The sequence below is a fragment of the Dermacentor variabilis genome, chromosome 5 (genome assembly GCF_050947875.1).
Source record: "Dermacentor variabilis isolate Ectoservices chromosome 5, ASM5094787v1, whole genome shotgun sequence".
Taxonomy (NCBI): domain Eukaryota; kingdom Metazoa; phylum Arthropoda; class Arachnida; order Ixodida; family Ixodidae; genus Dermacentor; species Dermacentor variabilis.
The window spans coordinates 4,236,685-4,256,191 of NC_134572.1; the positions used below are offsets into that span (position 1 = coordinate 4,236,685).

A 19,507-nucleotide genomic window follows, 5' to 3' on the forward strand; every position below is an offset into this window, starting at 1 on the left:
GGGGAGCAACGGTGCTAAGGCGATGGCAATCACACGGAGGAGTGGCTGTCAGGTGCATCGGAAGTAGGGTACAGACGGCGAGGTGAATAACGGCGAGCATCGGTGTACGGGCGAGGAGCAGGGAATGAGCTCCACTATGGCACCATCTAGATGGTGCGGCAGTGGCGGGCTCCATGACCAACACGATGGCAGCGGAAGCAGATCGGATTGTCGTCTGGGGTTCGTCATTCAGCAGGATTGCGTGGTCTGCGAGCGAAATACTGGTCATTACAGGTTGTGGACATGGGAGTGGGTGCCGAATCAGGTCTGGAGACAGAGCAGGCAGTAGGGAAGCCAAGGTTTGCAATTTCTTGCCGCACAACTGCTCGAATAACAAAAGTAGTGGGGGCCGCTTGCTCAAAGGTACTGTCAAGGGGTCGTGGATAAAGGCGGGCTGGACTCGCTGCTTCAATCTCACGGCGAACGATACGTGTGACGTTTTCTTGAAATGGTCGTGTGGCGGTAAGAGTGGAGCAAGAGGACGTGGCAAGGGTGTTTGGGAGCCGGGAAAACTGGGACCATGCGGCAGCTTTTGGCTTTCTCGAAGCGACGGCATTCTTTGACAATGGGGTCGACGGTAGAGACGTCGTTATCAATGAGCACATTGAAGGCGTCGTCCGCGATGCCTTTTAGCATACAGCCCACCTTGTCAACCTCGGTCATGTGTTCGTCTACTTTCCGGCAAAGCGCGAGCACTTCCTGTATGTAGGAGACATACGATTCAGTCAATGACTGGACACGGGTGGCAAGCTCTTTTTGCACAGCCTCTTGGCTACCTGACGGTTTACGAATAGGTCGCGAAGCCTCTCTTTGAATATGTCCCAGCTGGAAAGCTCGACCTCATGGTTGTGAAACCAGACACGCAGCGTCCCGTCCAGATAAAAGATCACATTGGCAATCATGATGGTAGGGTCCCAGTGGTTGCTTTAGCTAACACGCTCATACATGCTGAGCCAGTCATCGACGTCAATGCCATTTTGGGCGGAGAATGTCCCAGGATCACGGAGACTATGAACCATAACGTACGTTGTGGATGGCGCCGCAGGTGTAGTTGGTGACGGGGTGGGTCCATCGGAAGCCACGGCTGAGAAGACGACAGTGCGGCCACTTCGGGACTCCGTGGCAAGAAAAGGGAACATTCCACCTCCACCACAATGCTACGCGAAGGACAAGTCAGTAAGACGAGCAACTATTTACAGGTTATATTTACAACAATGGTTGCAGCACTGACCGGTTAGGTTCACAGCACGAGCCCAGTTAGTTCTTCCTCCTGTTTTCTGAAGTGACGGTGCCCATGCGCCTTGTTCAAACAAACATATACCACACGCGTGTAGCAATATAAAAGTTTGAATTGTGCATGCTGGTGGTCTCCTATACAACAATATGCAGGCAAAAGTAAGATACGGTAAAATTTCATCCCACGTCCTATGCTCTACATCAGCATGCATAGGAGGAACCTGAACCAGTGTTCTGTTTCAACAGCAGTGGCAATTAGGGTGTGCTGGTGCCTCATAAAAAAGTACAAAGAGGTGTGAACTGCTTGCAGGCAAATAAAAGGCACCTACAAGGAATGAACTTAGTGTGTGCATCTGCCATGTCCAATTTATGCTTCTTTATTCTGTTTATCCATTTCATATTCCATTTGTTTGAAGAAAATATGCAGCATCCTTTCAGCGAGAGCTGTGCATCAGTAGGAGGCAATCTTGCATCAAATTGGCTGTCAATGCTGCACGAACATTGTTGATCAGTACAGAGGGCACACCAGGATGATGTGGCAGATAAAAAACAGGCCATCTCATAAATGTTGCTTTGAACCCAGTCAAGTTAATGGGTGGTGTTATGTGGTGCTGACAATTGTGGCAACTCCTCATGTACCCTTGAACAGATGAAAGCAGCTTTGGCTGGTAATACTTACAGAGCATCTCGGCTAACATTCTAGTGATACGCGCTTCATCATGGCAGGCTTGTGAAACTTCTTGGTACAAGAAAGTACATTTCTGGGCTGCTTCCGTGAGACATTGTCGCACCCATTATAATGACTACCACCTACCTTTCCCTGTGTTTCCCACTCCCCCTTACCCCAGTGAGGACTAGCAGACTAGAGACGCTCTCCAGGCTGAGCTCTACTCTTTTCTCTTCATTAAAATCTACTCCTCCTCCCTCCAGTATGATGACAAGCTGCGCAAGAGTGGGCAAGATGTCAAGGTCTGCATTTCTGTCGTCAGTTTGAGTTTTAGCATCGTCTTCCAAATAAGCAACAAAAAAAAAAACATCTTGGGAGGATGCTTGACTGCCTCTCACGCTTCACGGCAACTGCAGCGTATGCAATCATAATGTTTACCACGAAACACTGGCAATGAATGCTATGCATGAATGCGAGCTTTCTAGCGGAAATGTGGCCTCTTGCATGGGTTGCGATGTGGTGGAGGCGAGTACATACCATCTAGCAGTGTTATGGCCCCTGAGATTTACACGCACCAGCACGTGCAAATCTCGGTGGCTATAGCTGCTCTATAAATGGTAGAAATGCTGCAAAAGGGGTTCCTGTTTGAGTTTCCACATAACAAATTTATGTTTACTGTACCTCCAAATTACAATACGACACTGTCCTGTCTGTAGGTTGTGTTTAGGTTGTATTTCACAATTTTTCTGAAGCATGTTACTTTGAGGAATTCAATTAGTTCAGTAAGGTCCGGAATGATTTTTTATCAAGCGATGTCCGACGGCGACATCAGATTTCTTGCAGCAAGGGGCCCTCAATGCTATTGTGTTAATAGCGCAGCTTGTCAACACTGGTGCAATGAATAAACGGCTAGTGTTGCTCATCTGCCCAAACGAAGGGCACACAGCGACAATTAAGTCGTGTTGGCCTTCACAAAGTATTTATAATACGCACACAAACCAAGAAAGTGGCTGGACAGCTTTCTTGTTTGTAGGCGAGGGTAACCTACACGGGCGAGGAATTTTAGCTCATGGAAAACAAAGTAACATTTTTGTTTCTTGATAGTAAGATCTGCAGTGCAAATTGCTGTGAGGATGCTTTTGAGTTGTAAAACATGTTCATTAAATGTGCTCAAAAACATCATGATGTCACTGAAATATACAAGGCAGGTTAGCCATTTATGTAAAAAAATTAAAAAAGAAGAAGAAAAAAGGCAGCATTCATCAACTGCTGAAAGGTGGCAGGTACAGAACAGAGGCCAAAAGGGGAGGACCGTAAGCCTGTCAAGTGTTACAAATGCTGTTTTTACTATCCTGTTCATCAACTTGTATTTGCCAGTACCCGATCTTGAGATCTGATGAACAAAAAAACTTGGCATTGCGCAGATGATCTACCCCATCATCACTGTGGAGCAATGGATAAAAAGGCACAAGGACACCTCAATATTTATGTCACTTGATGCAAATGCAGTGATTTTTTTAGATGTGATTCTTGTTAAGTGACATTTTCTTTCATACATGCATGTTGTCCAATTTATAACCCTGTCAAGTGAGCACAAAAATTGCGACTGGCTTTCTAGTGTGCAAAGTTGCTTAATGCCATTATTTTGGATGGTGGTACTGCACACCATTATTTATTTCATTATGTGCTGTAATGATGACAGGCCTCAAATTGATTGGTGGCCTATCACTAGGTAAAACTGTTTTATAGATTTTCATCAAGGTAAGCTGTTTACATCTTGTCATACTGTGATATTGGAACAACTGGAACAAAATGATGCTAACTTTTTTTGCACAGTCAACAAAGAAGCACAAAGCAGTGGCATGAAACTACCACAGCCTGCACGTGTGCTGTGTCAGCCTTCACCTTGAGCAGCAGATTCTCAAGGTGGTGCCGCCCCTGCAGTGTGCGCAGCCCTGGAGTATTTGGGCTTGACACATTCACGACCAGGTAATCAGCCAGGTCAGCAAAGCGGTGAACACCTGCCACGTAGTCGGCAGCTGCGTTTGAACTTTCCTTGTTGCGACCCAGGTTGACACCCACTGGGCCGCGCCACGCAGCACGGCTGCTACGCAGGGAAGACCACACCTGCTCATGGCCCACACTGTTGAAGCCGTACCTGGGCAGAAACGGGATAAAATTTCTGCACATCAAGCTCCTTCACTAAGGGCTAATGTTCATTTTTACTCATCATGACTGCACAGCACACGCTTATAAGCAGATTCTAGTTTCAAGGCATTTTCCTTTAACTGCCGCATTGCCAGTTTATAACTGTTTCACATTTGATACGGTCTCAATTAGAAGCCGTTGCTACTAGACACTTATCACTTCCTACAGGTCATTCTCTAAATGCCACTCACCCATGTGTGACATTTCCAACTACACAACCACTACACCTGGCATCATAAGGGCTCCCCCAACAAGGAACACAAGAAAAGCACAGGCTGATCCAGCTTCTGGACTTTTCCTTGCATATTGGTGTCATTCACAGACTCTAGAAAATAATGACTGGTGCCTGACCTTTGCTCTTTGCCACGTTCTGTTCCCTTTCTGGCCAAGGATCCACAAATAATAACTGGTTTATTGAGACAATTGATGCACACATGCTAAAGTTGCAGGACGCACGCTCGCATGGGGGAGAAGCTGGACATAATGTCATTTGCAGGCTTGCATGAATATTCGAAAATTCTAAATACCAGTCGAATATTATGTCTTTATTACTTGTATTTGATCTGAAAATCAAGTACCATGCTTTCTGTTCTATAAGTCGCACCTTTGTATAAGTCGCACTAGCCTCAAAACAGCAGTTCTTCCTAAAAAAGAAATGTATATAAGTCGCACCGGTGTATAAGACACACGAGTTTATTCGTTAAGCCATTTAAAAAATACTATGCAGTGAAGCTTCACTTCATGAACGTGGGCCATGCGCAAGCATACCGGTACCGTTACTATAGAACTGCGATAGCAATGATATGGACACTCCAGGCACATTTCTGCCGTCGTGGTCGCCGTGATGTTTTGTATAAAGTCCAAGGGCAATAACATCGTCCCCGCATGCCATATGCGGGGACGATGTTATGTTAGCCATGCGCAAGCATACCGGTACCGTTACTATAGAACTGCGATAGCAATGATATGGACACTCCAGGCACATTTCTGCCGTCGTGGTCGCCGTGATGTTTTGTATAAAGTCCAAGGGCAATAACATCGTCCCCGCATGCCATATGCTGTCATGTGTGAGTGAAAGTGTGCGACGGTGAGCCAAATCATGTACAAGAAAGGAAAGCGGGAAGGCAGCACGGGAGGCTTGTATTCTGGCACCAACTTCGTAGTTTGTGCAGCGTCGCATGCCGCATCTTGAAAGCGATCTGCAAATGCGTCGACTTGGGTGTTGGTCGACTCGCGCTCAGCATGTCGCCGCTTGCGTTGCTGCTCCGTCCTTGCGCAGATGTCGGAAACTCAATCACAAGAAGACCACGGTTTCTCTATAGTGCGCACACAACCCGTAGGGACTGCCAGAGGAGGTCAACCCAGTACACTTTGCGTGGCCATAGCATCCAATGCGGTTTTGATGGCAGTTTTTTCTGAGCAAAAAAAAGTATACAAGTCGCGCCATTCTATAAGATGCAGCAATGAAAAAAATACTGAAAAAACAAGCGAAACGTACACTGGAAAATACGGTATATGATTTTCAAAGATGACAAGGATGACGACTATGTGCTGTAGGTTTTTCTGTTTGACTGGACAGCCAGCATCAACAGAATGAATGTGTAAGGTTTTCACTCTCATGCTTCCTTTGGCACAGGCACAGCACAATTTTCTGCTAAAATGCCAATTTGGAGCAGAATGGTGCAGCTGTCCCATCACTGCTCTGTGTGCCTAGCTCTGGCGGACACTGGTTTATTCAAAGGGCTGGCATACCTGTTGACCACCGCAAGGTCTTCAGTGAGCCGAAACACACGTGGCCGGGGGTTTCCAGGCTGTGGCAGTGGGGTCACTGAGCCAACCTCCACAAAGCCAAAGCCCCAGTCATAGGCACCAGGCACACCTTCGGCATGCTTGTCAAAGCCTGCTGCCAGACCTATTGGGTTGGAGAACTGCAGGCCAAACAGCTCTGTGTGCTGCAAGGAATGGGCAGCAGCATTGCCTCAAGGAAATACTTCACATTCAAGGCTTGTTCACTCAGCATCCAGTACTTTGCAGTACCAATTAGCTATGAAAGCATATATACTAAAATACAAATAATAATCAGTCTTTTTTTTCTAAGTGGATGGTATTTAGCAATACCTTTTGGTCACTGCTGGTGATTACATTTTCCCGTGAACATAAAAGAATTTTTCTTGTGAAATCAACTCATAACTTGTCTTTGTTGACAACAAACTCTAATTCTTTCAAACGAAAGATGTGTTCATGGACACAGAAACACTTCATCACAACAGTAGCCAAAGACAAAATGGCTTTATGCATAGATTCAGCCAACACAAAACTTGACAGCTGTGCTACGTGCATCATTCAGGTTCTTCTGTACACATGGACATCTTTGACATTCATGAACATTTAGGGTAAACAAGAGTTAAAACAATTATTAACATTGTATTAAACACCATGCAAGTGGGTGGCCTAAAAAAATTCAGCAGAGACACTTAAGGCTGCTTACATGTGGGAATGTGAAACCATTATAATCGCTTAGGTGAAATGTTTTCAAATGATCTTTTCGACATGCATTAAAGTTCTTTCTGCTGAATCGGTGTGTGTGTTTGCGTATATGTTGGCCACAGGCTGGAAACATTCGGTCTATTTTGCTGCAGAATAATGAATTTTATTTTATGCCTGATGGTAGGTCTGTTGCGACTATGTCGTCGTCTTGTGTGTTCCCTTACTTCGCCCTCCGAGGCATGCTTCTGTGGGCGACCGCGTTTCACAGCTGCCTCTGAGGTAGACGCTTCAAAGTGCATTGTAGTAGACACAGCACTGATAAAATCCGAAGAGCAAGTGACGTGCGGGAGGCAGTGATGTGATGTGTGCAATGACACACGCACTAGGCACCACTTTAGTCAACCATAATCGTAGAGCCACTGTACTGTCAGGGAAGCATGCTCGTCTCGCACCCCGGAGGCCAGGGCTCTGTTCCCACCCAGACCGAAATGCACCAAATTTTCTTTTCAATTCCATTAATTGACTTTGTTTACAGAAACCTGCCTGACAAATCTGATGTCAATCCGAGCATTTTTTATGTGTTTTTGCTCGTTGCACCGTCGGCCATTTTTGGTACCATTTTTCGGTCACGCTGCCACTGACAACACCACATTTTCATGTAATGAGGCATATAATGCTTTTGCAATAAACTCAGCAATTGCCAACAAGTGTGAATGAAGGCCTGTGACATATAAACGCTTTCGTGATATATGGAAAGTAATATCACAAGTGATATTTATATGCATGCAAAGCATTGACGCCAGCTGCAACCTGTGTATAGGCTCCGGAATGTAGGCCGGCCTTTGGCACAACCTGTCCCATCTGCCCTTGTTCAGCTGCTCTTGTAGATCTAGTGCACCTCTTGTGGGATTGCCCCAGACTGTACTCATCAAGGTGCCACTACCTGTAAAAAGTGGAACTACACCAAAGCTGTCCACCTGACTATCATCTATGGATCTTTGGACCGCACCTTAGATCCTTACATGTCATCGGATATAACCAACTATACACGTATATATAAAATGCATGTACCAAATGTTTTATGCCACAGGGCAGTTTCGAATAAAAATAAATGCAAGCAAAGAAACCAGGAAACAACAGGCTGGTGCAAGCTACATCCAACGCTGTGCAGACTACGTTTTACATAAAATGGATTCATGGGGATTATATGCACTCCGTTTTTGGCAGCACAGTGTGGCTAAACAGTAGCCTGATCAGGATGTTCATTTGTGACACCGGCAACTATCACCTGTTGAGGAAGGTGCAGTCATGGAAATCTCTTGATGCTATCCAAAATCTAAACTGGTTGAAATTAATTTTATTTCAACAAAATAGTTAAAGGAGAACTAGGCAAAAGGTGGCTAAAGGCAGCTTGAGGAAGCTCTGGGGCCTGTACACAAAGCAATGTGCACAGGAATTTATGTATAGCAAGCATGCACATATTTCAAGTAATGGAGGAACAACAACGAAAAGTATTAACAAGTATGCGTGCTTGCATGTGCATGCATGTGTGTGTACAGAGTGTTACATAAATAGAAGCACCAGGTATACATTACAATTTGTGCTAAACTGTAGGCTTGTTTGCACTAAAATTTTATTTCATTATCACGTTTGCAAGCATTAATTACCAGTCTTGTCCAGAATGGCGATGCTAGTTGGAGCATATTGATTCTGCTGCAGTAACAAGTGGCACCACCTGTCACAGCTATGGTAAACACTGTGTTTTTGTCGTAGCTATGGCATATGGCACCACCATTCTGCTGCAGCGGAATAGAAAACTTTTGAGTGGCGATGCTGCCACCAACACCCATTTCAGATTTGTGAACAAAAATGGTATGTAATGCTCACAAATGCAAGCTCGTAGTACTAAACTATACTCGCTTCAACATGCCATCCCAGTGGAAAACATTGAACGTGAACAAGCCAACGATTTACCAAGAAGAGTCGTGTAGTATACCTGATGCTCCTATAGCAAGGGGGCTGATGGGCTGATGATGGGAAGGGGGGTGATAAGCTCAAGGGGTGATGAGCACTCAAGCTGTTCTTGCGTGGCCGTCCTCTTTGCCAATGCAAGAAGCAAGAAGCATATTAAACAAATATAACTCCTTATCATCCGCAGTAGATGAATTTTCTGCCCATATCGTCGCACTGACTGAGACGTGGCTTCATCAAAACATTCAAGACATGGAAATCTTGCAAGATGCACACCGGTTTTTAATTTTTATCGTTGTGATAGGGATGCGCGCCAAGGTGGCGGCGTTCTTCTCGCTATCTCTAAAGATTTTCTATCGCGCATTGACGTCAACACTAACGTAGAAATCATCATGGTATCTTTAATAATTTGCCACCAAAAAATTGTCATTGGCACTCGTTACCGTCCACTCACATACAATAATACATCTGTCCCAGAACTTCATGACAGTATTAATGATATTGTCTCACATTTTTTTTATCTTTCATATATTTGGTGGCGTTAACTTTCCTAACATAATGTGGAACTCAGAACCAGCTGTTATGTCACCATTTTCCTCTCACACTCACAATTTCTTTAGAACTATGCTCTACATTTTCTTTATCGCAGTTAACCACTCAAGCTACTAAAATCACGCCTGCCTCAGCCAGCATCCTTGATCTAATCCTTGCAACTAGACCTAACCTTGTTTCTAGAATTTTTTATTTGCCAGTGTAAGTGATCATTCCTTACTCTCCTTTTTTATTATTGCACACAAGTTCCAAAAGCCAGCAAAGTATACTAAATAATTTGCGACTATGCTAGAGCTAACTTCGAGGCAATCAACAATGAATTAGCTGATTTCACTAACACTTCTGACTAACTTTGATGAGCATCCTATTCCACATAACTGGGACATGTTTTCAAAACCAATTAATTGAAAAATTTGTCCCTGTTCGTGTTATCACATCTAATCCTCAAGCACCATGGTATAGCACCCATATCAAGTGACTTTCTAAACTAAAAAAGAAATAATAATTCTATATCGCCTGGCCAAATTATCACCCTCAAACTCGCACTAGACAGCCTACAAATCTGCATCTGATGCATCACAGCATTAAAGGAAGCTAAAGATAATTTCATGTTGAGTACCTTACCGTCCCTTTTCACATCTAACGTTAGAAAATTTTGGCATATGATTAACTCCAGTCTTGATAACTCCACTGCTTTGGTAGATACAGCTGGCAACTCCGTTCCACCTAGCCAGTGTGCTACTATTCTAAATGACAGCTTTTCGAGAAATTTCGCCATGGTTACAAATACTCATCTGCCAGACATTTTTCATTAGATTTACCCATTCATGCCTCCCATTATTGTTAACACAGCTGGAATTACGAAACTCATCAACAACTTGGAGTACCATAAGTCCCCTGGTTATGATTCCATTGACTGCAAATTTTTGAAAAATACTTGCGTTTACAGTTCAATCCCACTAACAAAAATATTTGAGCAATCACCTGACACATCAACTCTTCCACCTCAATAAAAAATTGGGAGGGTGATTCCAATCATCAAATTGGGCAATAAAGTTCACCATATAATTATCGGCCCATTTCTATTGCTAGCGCATGCTGCAAACTCTTAAAACACATAATATTCTCGAACCTTGTCACCTTTCTTGAACCTAACTCCTATTTCTCACCAGCTCAACATAGCTTTTGGAAACCGTTTTCGTGCAAAACACAGCTCGTATCATTTAATCATAAACTACACCACATTCTGGATTTTTCTTCTTTAGCTGACTGTATTTACTTAGATTTTTCCAAAGTGTTCGACAAGGTCTCCCACGTACTTCTATTTCATAAACTTAGACAGCTTAATACTGATCAGTCTTTTCTTTCTTTTTTTTTCGATCACAGATTTCCTTTCAAATCGTTCCCAATTTGTTGTAGCCAATGAAAATTCCCCTAACCAATGTCCTGTTCAATGTGGAGCCCCCAAAGGCTCCGTATTAGGCCCCCTTCTTTTTCTCATCTACAGTAACAACTTTCCTTTTCTAGTTTAGTCTAGTGTTCCTCTTTTCGCTGATGACTGCGTAATTTTTTTGTGAAATAGTTACTGATAATGATGCTAACATTCTTCAGTCAGACCTAAATTCTATATATCTAACTGGTGCAATACTTGTCTAATGGGACTAAATGTTAACAAATTATGTCTGTTTCTAATATATCTAGCAGTACTTTTACATATGAACTGAACAACTCTCCCTTAGCCACGGTTTGCTCCTATAAATATGTTCATATCACATCTAATCTAAGTTGGTCTTTGCAAGTTGAGAAGATAATTAACAACGCTCATCTCATGTTAGGTTGCTTATGCCGTAACTTTTCAGCAGCTCCTTCATATTTAAAACTCTTGTTTTATAAAAGACTCATTCGATCTAAATTAGTATACACCAATCCAGTCTGAGATCCAAGCACTAACAATTTGGTTACTTCACTAGAAATGGTACAGAATCGTTCAACTCACTTCATCTCTTCCTGTTATAACTGTACTGCCAATATAATGTCCATGAAATCGGTTATCTCTCTTCCATCATTAGCATCCCGCCAAAAAAATAAATTTCGCTTTAACTTTTTTCATAGACTCCTTTCATCACCCAACTCTCCGTGACAAATTCATTCTTCAGCCACATTATATATCAGATCGTGTTGTCCATCGCTTTAAGGTTGGTATCGAGCCACGTCCCCCATAGTAAAACCTTTCTTTACTCTTTTTTACCTTGCATTTCACAAGATTGGAATCGCCTTCCTTCCGGCATTGCTTCCAATTATGATAACATTAAATCTGCTTTAGCTAACATATAATTGGGAGTTACCATGGCTTACTATGCTTTGTTATATTATTGTACACTATGCTTTATTGTATAGCTACTCCTCTCTGTAATGCTTTGACCCTGAGGGTAAATAAATAAAAAAGCGATATGTGACAACCTATTAGTATGTAAAAACAGTTTTAGAGGAGCATGCCATTAATTGTATGCCCGAGAAGATAAGCCTACACTGGACCACTAGTCTAGAATGTCCCAATAAAGCACTCTGCAGCCTTTACCGGCCCTGAGGCGTGCTCACCAAAACATCAGGGTCGGGCTCCCGCTGGGGACACAGCAGCTGCAGCCGCGCCACCTGGACGCCCAGCAGGTGTGCACGCTCTGGGTCCAGCACAGCATGCACGGCGGGCATCAGGAAGCGGCTGTAGAAATCTGCCTGTCCGCACATGGTTGCCACGCCCACAAAGCTCAGGGAGGCCCCACCCACAATGGCAGCCATCGATTTCAACTTGTGCTGCGTGCGATACACAATACATGGCACTCACTCATTTTCTACCTCATGTTCTGTCCTACAAATCTTATATATAATGCTGTCAGCCAAGGTGAAACGCATAAAAAAAAAAAAGGTGGGAGGAGAGAACAATTTTCACTAATAAAAACAGGAGCAGTGCAACACAGGACGAGCGAGCAAAGAGCACAGGACAGATCGGTCCTGTGCTCTTTGCTCGCTCGTCCTGTGTTGCGCTGTTCCTGTTTTTATTCTGAGATGAACCAACCAGCCCCACTGAACACAGTGCTAATTTTCACGAGTTGCAAATCATAAACAGTGAACAGTTGCTATGCCATAGACTGCACTGACAGTGAGTGAACTTGACAGATATGTGGCAATCGATTTATGGGTATGAAGTGATGATGTATCTAAGACATGTGACTGACCTTGATTGTTGAAGCGAGTAGGTCGAAGGTCAATCACCTTCCTCGGGCTATTCCTTCCTATCACACCTTTAGGACTGTCTCGTGCAGTGTCGTGCAACCCACACACCAGCTTTTAGCACTTGCATTTCACTGATCTTCCAGTGAGCTTGACAGAAAAATAATAGCTACTGCTCCTTTGCTTTCTGTACAAGATGTTTTAGTAGTTGCCAAGCTCAGGTTGTTGTGTTGCCATTTTGTATGACTGTACTAGCAATATTATCAGTTCATTATTGATAGCTGATGATATAAAAGAAAACTCCAGCCCAAACACTTGTTCTAGCACCATGCCAATGCTTGAAGAATTAATGTCAATACTAATTGAAATTCACCTTGGGCTGCTGTCCTTACTGAATGAGGTTTATTCTTACCAAGCAGCCTCAAAACCACAAATTACCAAGGATACTAACAAAAGGCTCACTTGCACTGAAGCTGAATCTCCTCTGGTTTGAGAGTAGACTCGCACAGGCACTCAGCAAATGCATTCCTATCAGAACACTGAGATCACAAATCCTGAGCCTAAAATCACGAGTCCAAAGTCAGATTAGAATGCTGCATTTGTTTTTGTTTTTTTTAAATGAAAGAACATGGATGCAGTCCGTAAACGTCATGACAAAAAATATGCAGTGCGGACTTGGACATTCTGCTAGCGCCAAGGAATATCAAATGTGCTTGTGGAAGAGGCCACCTCCATGCTAACAAAAATGGGCCATGATTGTCTGTTGAGAAAATGGAGTGCTCCAATGACAAAACAACAAACGCATACAGGTGCCCATCTGTCCATATCCTAATCAGTGATTGTCCAGTTTGCACACTTGAAAGACAAGTAGCATGTTTTGCTATGTGAACGTAAAGGTTCTAATTACATCATCCCATAAAAAGCCAACGAACACTGACACCAAGGACAACATAGGGGAAATTACTTGTACTTAATTAATGAAGTAAAGAAAAGCTAAGTTAATGGAAATTAAAGTGGATGAAAAAACGAGTTGCCGCAGGTGGGAACCGAACCCACACCCTTCGCATTTCGCATGCGATGCTCTACCAATTGAGCTACTGCGGCGCCGTTTTGCCATCCACTTTCTTGGGTATTTATGTGTCCTAGTAGAACCCTGGGAGTGTTAGCCAGCGCCACCACCCACAGACCTTGGCGGCGGACGTGGAACGTCTTTTTTGCCGCAGGCGTCACGAGAATGTGATCTTTTTGGGTGAAGGCAACTGGTCAATAAACCCACATATGCTACCTGAAGGCATCAATGTTGCCGGATTCGAGACCCTCGTTATGTAAGACCCTCGATAAAGGGACACTAAAGGCAAATATTAGGTAAAGCTAAAGTGATAGATAGGTGGTCGAGAATCTCTAAGGCGTCAATATTATCACGAACAGAACCTTAATAATTGAGAAATTGAGGTAAATGCAGGTCATGATTGGAGGCTCCCCAGAACATTCAAGCACTTACCTGATGACGAAAGCACTCCCTAGTTAAATTCTGTCACTGGTACTCAACCACTCGTTGCAAGAAACATCCTTGTATTGTATTCTAAGACGAAATAAAATGCTGCTTCTTCAGTTCTATTTCACGTTTAGAAAAAAGAACTCATTGAAATTTCTCTTGACAACGATGCCGGTGGTCGAAAGGTTTCATTTTCGCTAGACTTTGCACCACCCATGTTTTTGCGTTTCATTAGTTTCGTTACCGCGTGCCACTGCATAGGTTTTGCTGGCTCGCAAAACTCGCACAAACTAAATCTAAAAACTGAAGAGTGCCATGGGAAGGGATTTCATGTGTAAATAGCATGCCCCAGTTTTTAGTCTTCAGTTTTTAGATCTGTCTTTATTTTTTGACAAAGACCACGTATGTTGGCAGTATAGCCCACGTGCTCAGAAGGAATTGCTACCGTATGATTCGGCACACTCGAAGTTAGTTAAAAGAGGAATAGCCACTCTTTGCCTTGAATCTGCTCTCATGAAGTCGTGCCCCCACACGATGCAGACTAGCTTTGATAAGCAATTGGCGAGGCTACACACAGCCGGCTACCCGAGCTCGGTTGTTGGGGCGGTGTCTAAAACATTGCTCCAGAAGGTGAAAGGAAAAAGGCATGCGCCTAGGCCCGACGAAAAACGAGGCAAACCCGCAGTGGTGCCATACGTCCACAAGCTTTCCCACAACTTGAAGAAAGTCGCTACTAGGTTTGGTGTGCCAGTTGTTTTCTCGGCACCACGCAAGTTGGCTGGACTGTGTCCGCGCATAAGCCGCGTTGACAAAAAGTCAGGATGCCAGAAAAAGCACACTAGACAGTACGTCAAATGTGCGACGGGCGTTATTTACGAAATACCGCTAAAATGTGGGAAAACCTACGTTGGACAAACGGGGAGATGTGTTAATGACCGGGCCCGGGAGCATGAATTGTCTGCAATCAATAACGGTAATGCGCATTTACCTGCGCATTGCACAGTTTGCATGGAAGGCAGATGCCAGCCACTGCTGCGTGAGATAAAGATACTTGGCAGGAGTGGTGATACGTTAGCAAGAGAACTTTTGGAGGCATATCACATTAAAAAGAGAGGCACGAGTTGTATTAGTGACACGTCTGTTTTTCTGTTTGAAAATGAGTTGCAACTGTTAAAAACGTCACTGGATTCGCTCTAGGCAACACTTATGTACGCATGCGCATTTGTTCATTCTCCCTGCCCCGCTGTAAGAATAAAATCAGTTGAAGTTCAGCGCTCAATCTGTCTTTTCGTACTCTTCCTTCTCAAGTCTTTATTTTCCTTTTTTGGCGCAACAATGTATTCTTCAGATCCCAACCAACTCGCCCAGCAACAAGTTCTACTTCTTCCATCAGCTTTTTCATCACCCAAATATATTCTCTCAGGCACACATCTTACCAGCCAAAAGTAAATTCTCACGAATTGATCACGAATTTAATGTCGAACAACAATTTGCACATAGTACTAAACTATTGCAGTTTTCATGTCTGCACTTAGCTATTTCGGAATGGAATCATCTCCCAAGTAATATAGCCGAAATAACTGACCATATTATATTCAAACAAGCACTTAATGAAACATTCGTAAATTAATAACATTAACATTTCTTCCTGCATTTCTTCCTATGTTTGTATAATGTAAGAATTATTGGCATATGACGTTGTCGAATTAGAAGTGATGTAATTACATAGTAATTACATTACATAGCATGTACTACTTCATATAAGGATATTCGACTTACAATGTATATTGTATATCAATTATCAATTGTCCCCCCCCCCCCTATGTAATGCCCAAGCTGGTCCTTTAGGGTAAATAAATGAAAAAAGCTGTAGGTTATAGTAGTACAGGGAGTAAATGCTCAGTAATGGCATGGACAGTGTCGGTGAACACATACACCTTTGTATTAGTCTAACTAGTCTGTTTTTGTTGTGCATATAAGAAATCTATTAGCCTGATAAAAGTGGATATTTGTCTAAAAATTGTTTATTACTTCCTAGTCATTCCGTTAGGAATTCACATTGGGCACATATTAGGCTATAAGTAATTTGTACTTGTGCATATACAATGTAATATTGCTTCCTGATAGGCTAATAGAAATACATATTAGACCTGCTGTCTATGTATTACCACTATTATACCATATATACAGAAAAACTTTCTGGCCTTGCAAATTCTAGTAGCAGACTAAGGTCATGCATAGTTGTACTGCAATGGATAACTGAATGCCAACTGGTTCTGATGGGGCTCAATATGTCGATTGGTCCCAATAGGTCAAAATTGAAACCAGTGGACGAGTATAAATTCCTGGCAAAAAATTAAATACAAATTGTATTAGCCTAAATTTTATGCATGAAATATTTGTCGGATAGGAATTTATATGGGCCTAGTACAATTGTTTATTAGTTTCTTGTCAGTCAACCAGAAATTTGCATTGGGTACATTAGTATATATGCAACTTCTATTAGCTGCACACCAATTTCTATGCTAATTGTATTTGTGCACATAGTGTGACAGTGCTTGCTGATAAGCTAACAGAAATACATTAAGTCCAGTGTCAATACATTAAAGCTATTCCACAAAGTTTTCTGGCCTTGTAAGTGGTAATAGAGACTAATAAGGTCATGCATATTGGTGTTGGAATTTATCTTGAAATTTATATTCGTATTAAAATGCCAACTGGTTTTGGTGTGGCTCGATTTGCCAACTGGTCACAGTTTGAAGTCACTGGATAAGTGATGCCGTGAATGAGCAAAATAATTCATAATTTAATACTAACATCATTACGTCAGACCTCAGATTATATTTGATCATAGTTTAGTATAGTCAGTGTAAGCAACATTCTGCCTTTTGTTATGCTACAAAAGCTGCCATAAATTATACCTATTTGTCTTGAACAACTGACATATCTTAAGGACCTAAATTTTGCTTGTACTATATACAGTATGTTACAGAAAATGCACATACTAGTGAAATGGCGAGTTGCCATTGGTGAAATGGTGAATTGCCATTGTGTGTTTGTGCATTAGAGTGTCAAATGTGTTTTGTGATCCAGTGAGTATTGCAAGCTTCAAGGGATTTGTATTGTTGGACCAAATGGAGCCAGTACATGTAGTGCTGGACCAATTGGTAAAACTAGAAATCTCAATGCTTTTTGACTGGGCTATCGGTTGGCAGCAAGAAAATAATCTAATGCATTATTGAGTCGCAATGTAAGTAATTATCAGACTATTGGGCAATAAAATTAGTTTCACTGGAATTTTGACAATAGTAGTACAGTGAAAACAATGAACGCAATGTAAGTAATTATCAGACTATTGGGCAATAAAATTAGTTTCACCGGAATTTCGACAATGGTAGTACAGTGAAAACAATGAAATAGTTGATCATCATCATCACCCTACTTTATGTCCACTGCAGGGTGAAGGCCTCTCCCCATGATCTCCAATTACCGCTGTAATGCATTATTTACATTTACTAGTTAAATAGTTAATAATTGTAGCATAATTGTAACTTGAGCCCTCAAATAGATTTTTTTACTTTCGTATGACCAGTGAATAGCAGCATTTAGATGTTGCATTAAGTTAAATACCTGAAATAAAATGTTATATGTTTGTCTTGAACCAGTACTGGCAGTACATACTTAAGACACCCAAATTTTGTTTGAATATACATACATAGATTGAGAGAGATTGCACATAGTGAAATCATGAGCAAGTCCTTGAAGTGCATTGTCATTCTGTGTTTTTGTGCATATATAGGCAAGCTTCTCAAACTGATTGTTAAACATTTATTCCAATCACTGGCAATTTGTTGTACCGATTGGGGCAAACTGTGTTAAGAAAACCAATTGGTAAAATTAGAAATCCAGTTTTATTTGACGCTGGCAGTAAACGAACGAACAAATATTGGTTCTCCTTATAAGAACTTGTACTAATAGGCTGTAAGTTGTTGATGATCTTATGGGCTTGACTGGGCTATTGGTTGGCAGCAAGCAAATAGTCTAATACACTATTGGGTCTCAATATAAGAAATTACCAGACTAATGAACAATAAAATTAGTTTCACTGGAATTTTGACAATGGTAGTACAGTGAAAATAATGAAATAGTTCATCATCATCAGCACCCTACTTTATGTCCACAGCAGGACGAAGGCCTCTCCCCGTGATCTCCAATTACCCCTGTAATGCATTATTTATAGCTAATAGTTAAATAGTTAATAATTGTAGCATAATTATAACTTGAGCCCTCAAATAGATTTTTGTACTTTCGTATGGTATTCCGGTGCACAGCAACTCAAGGCAATCCAGCAGGCCAAAGATGCCGCCTGGGCCCAAGGGCTCGAGGCCGTCATCTACACAGAGAGGCCTAGGTCTCAAACCCGCTGTGCACAAATAAAGTTTATTCCTCCTCCTCCTCCTTTCGTATGACCAGTGAATAGCAGCATTTTACCAGAGAACAGCAGCATTTATATGTTTCATTAAGTTAAATACCTGAAATAAAATGTTAGATGTTTGTCTTTAACTATAGTACTGGCACTACATACTTTGACACCCAAATTTTGTTTGAACATATATATAGATTGAGAGAGATTCATCATTATCATCATCCTGGTTACACCCACTGCAGGGCAAAGGCCTCTCCCATACTTCTCCAACTACCCCGGTCATGTACTAATTGTGACCATCTTGTCCCTGCAAACTTCTTAATCTCATCCGCCCACCTAACTTTCTGCCGCCCTCTGCTACGCTTCCCTTCCCTTGGAATCCATTCCGTAACTCTTAATGACCATCGGTAATCTTCCCCTCCTCATTATGTGTCCTGCCCATGCCCCCCATTTCTTTTTCTTGATTTCAACTAAGATGTCATTAAATCCGCGTTTGTTCCCTCACCCAATCTGCTCTTATCCCTTAACATTACACCTACCATTCTTCTTTCCATAGCTCGTTGCGTCATCCTCAATTTAAGTAGAACCCTTTTCATAAGCCTCCAGGTTTCTGCCCCGTACATGAGTACTGGTAAGACACAGCTGTTATAAACTTTTCTCTTGAGGGATAATGGCAACCTGCTCTTCATGATCTGAGAATGCCTGCCAAACACACCCCAGCCCATTCTTATTCTTCTGATTATTTCAGTCTCATGATCCGGATCCGCAGTCACTACCTGTCCTAAGTAGATGTGTTCCCTTACCACTTCTGTGGTAAGGGAATTATTATTATTACTGTGGAATTATAATTATTACTGTGGCGAGGAAAGCATATGTCGCCTTGAAGAAGACAAGTCCACTTGTCGAAACGTTGGCTCCTGCATTCACCTTGTTCACGTTTTGCTCATCGTCTTGAATTTCCATCTCCCGCATTCCCCGTCTTTTCTCTGGATTCTTACCACTTCCAGTGCCTCACTACCTATCGTAAACTGCTGTTCTCTTCCGAGACTGTTAAACATTACTTTAGTTTTCTGCAGATTCATTTTTAGACCCACCCTTCGGCTTTGCCTCTCCAGGTCAGTGAGCATGCATTGCAGTTGCTCCCCTGAGTTACTAAGCAAGGCGATATCATCAGCGAATCGCAAGTTACTAAGGTATT

General features: G+C 42.4%; 1 protein-coding gene and 1 long non-coding RNA gene across 4 annotated transcripts in view; one reads left to right on the top strand and one right to left on the bottom strand.

Moving 5' to 3' along the window:
* LOC142582182 (uncharacterized) overlaps nucleotides 1-3,854 on the top strand; it is an 80,807-nt gene extending 76,953 nt beyond the window's left edge. For both annotated transcript variants that reach the window (XR_012828384.1, XR_012828385.1), the window contains one exon: nucleotides 3,779-3,854. This is a non-coding gene — a long non-coding RNA (uncharacterized LOC142582182). The remainder of the gene's footprint in view (nucleotides 1-3,778) is intronic.
* Nucleotides 1-19,507, bottom strand: part of Dhod (dihydroorotate dehydrogenase 2) — a 74,939-nt gene that overhangs the window by 48,232 nt on the left and 7,200 nt on the right. For both annotated transcript variants that reach the window (XM_075691580.1, XM_075691579.1), the window contains exons 2-4: nucleotides 11,759-11,971; nucleotides 5,903-6,102; nucleotides 3,848-4,100 (exon numbers count right to left, since the gene is read on the bottom strand). In XM_075691580.1, coding sequence (XP_075547695.1) covers nucleotides 3,848-4,100; nucleotides 5,903-6,102; nucleotides 11,759-11,971 — 666 coding nt within the window. The remainder of the gene's footprint in view (nucleotides 1-3,847; nucleotides 4,101-5,902; nucleotides 6,103-11,758; nucleotides 11,972-19,507) is intronic.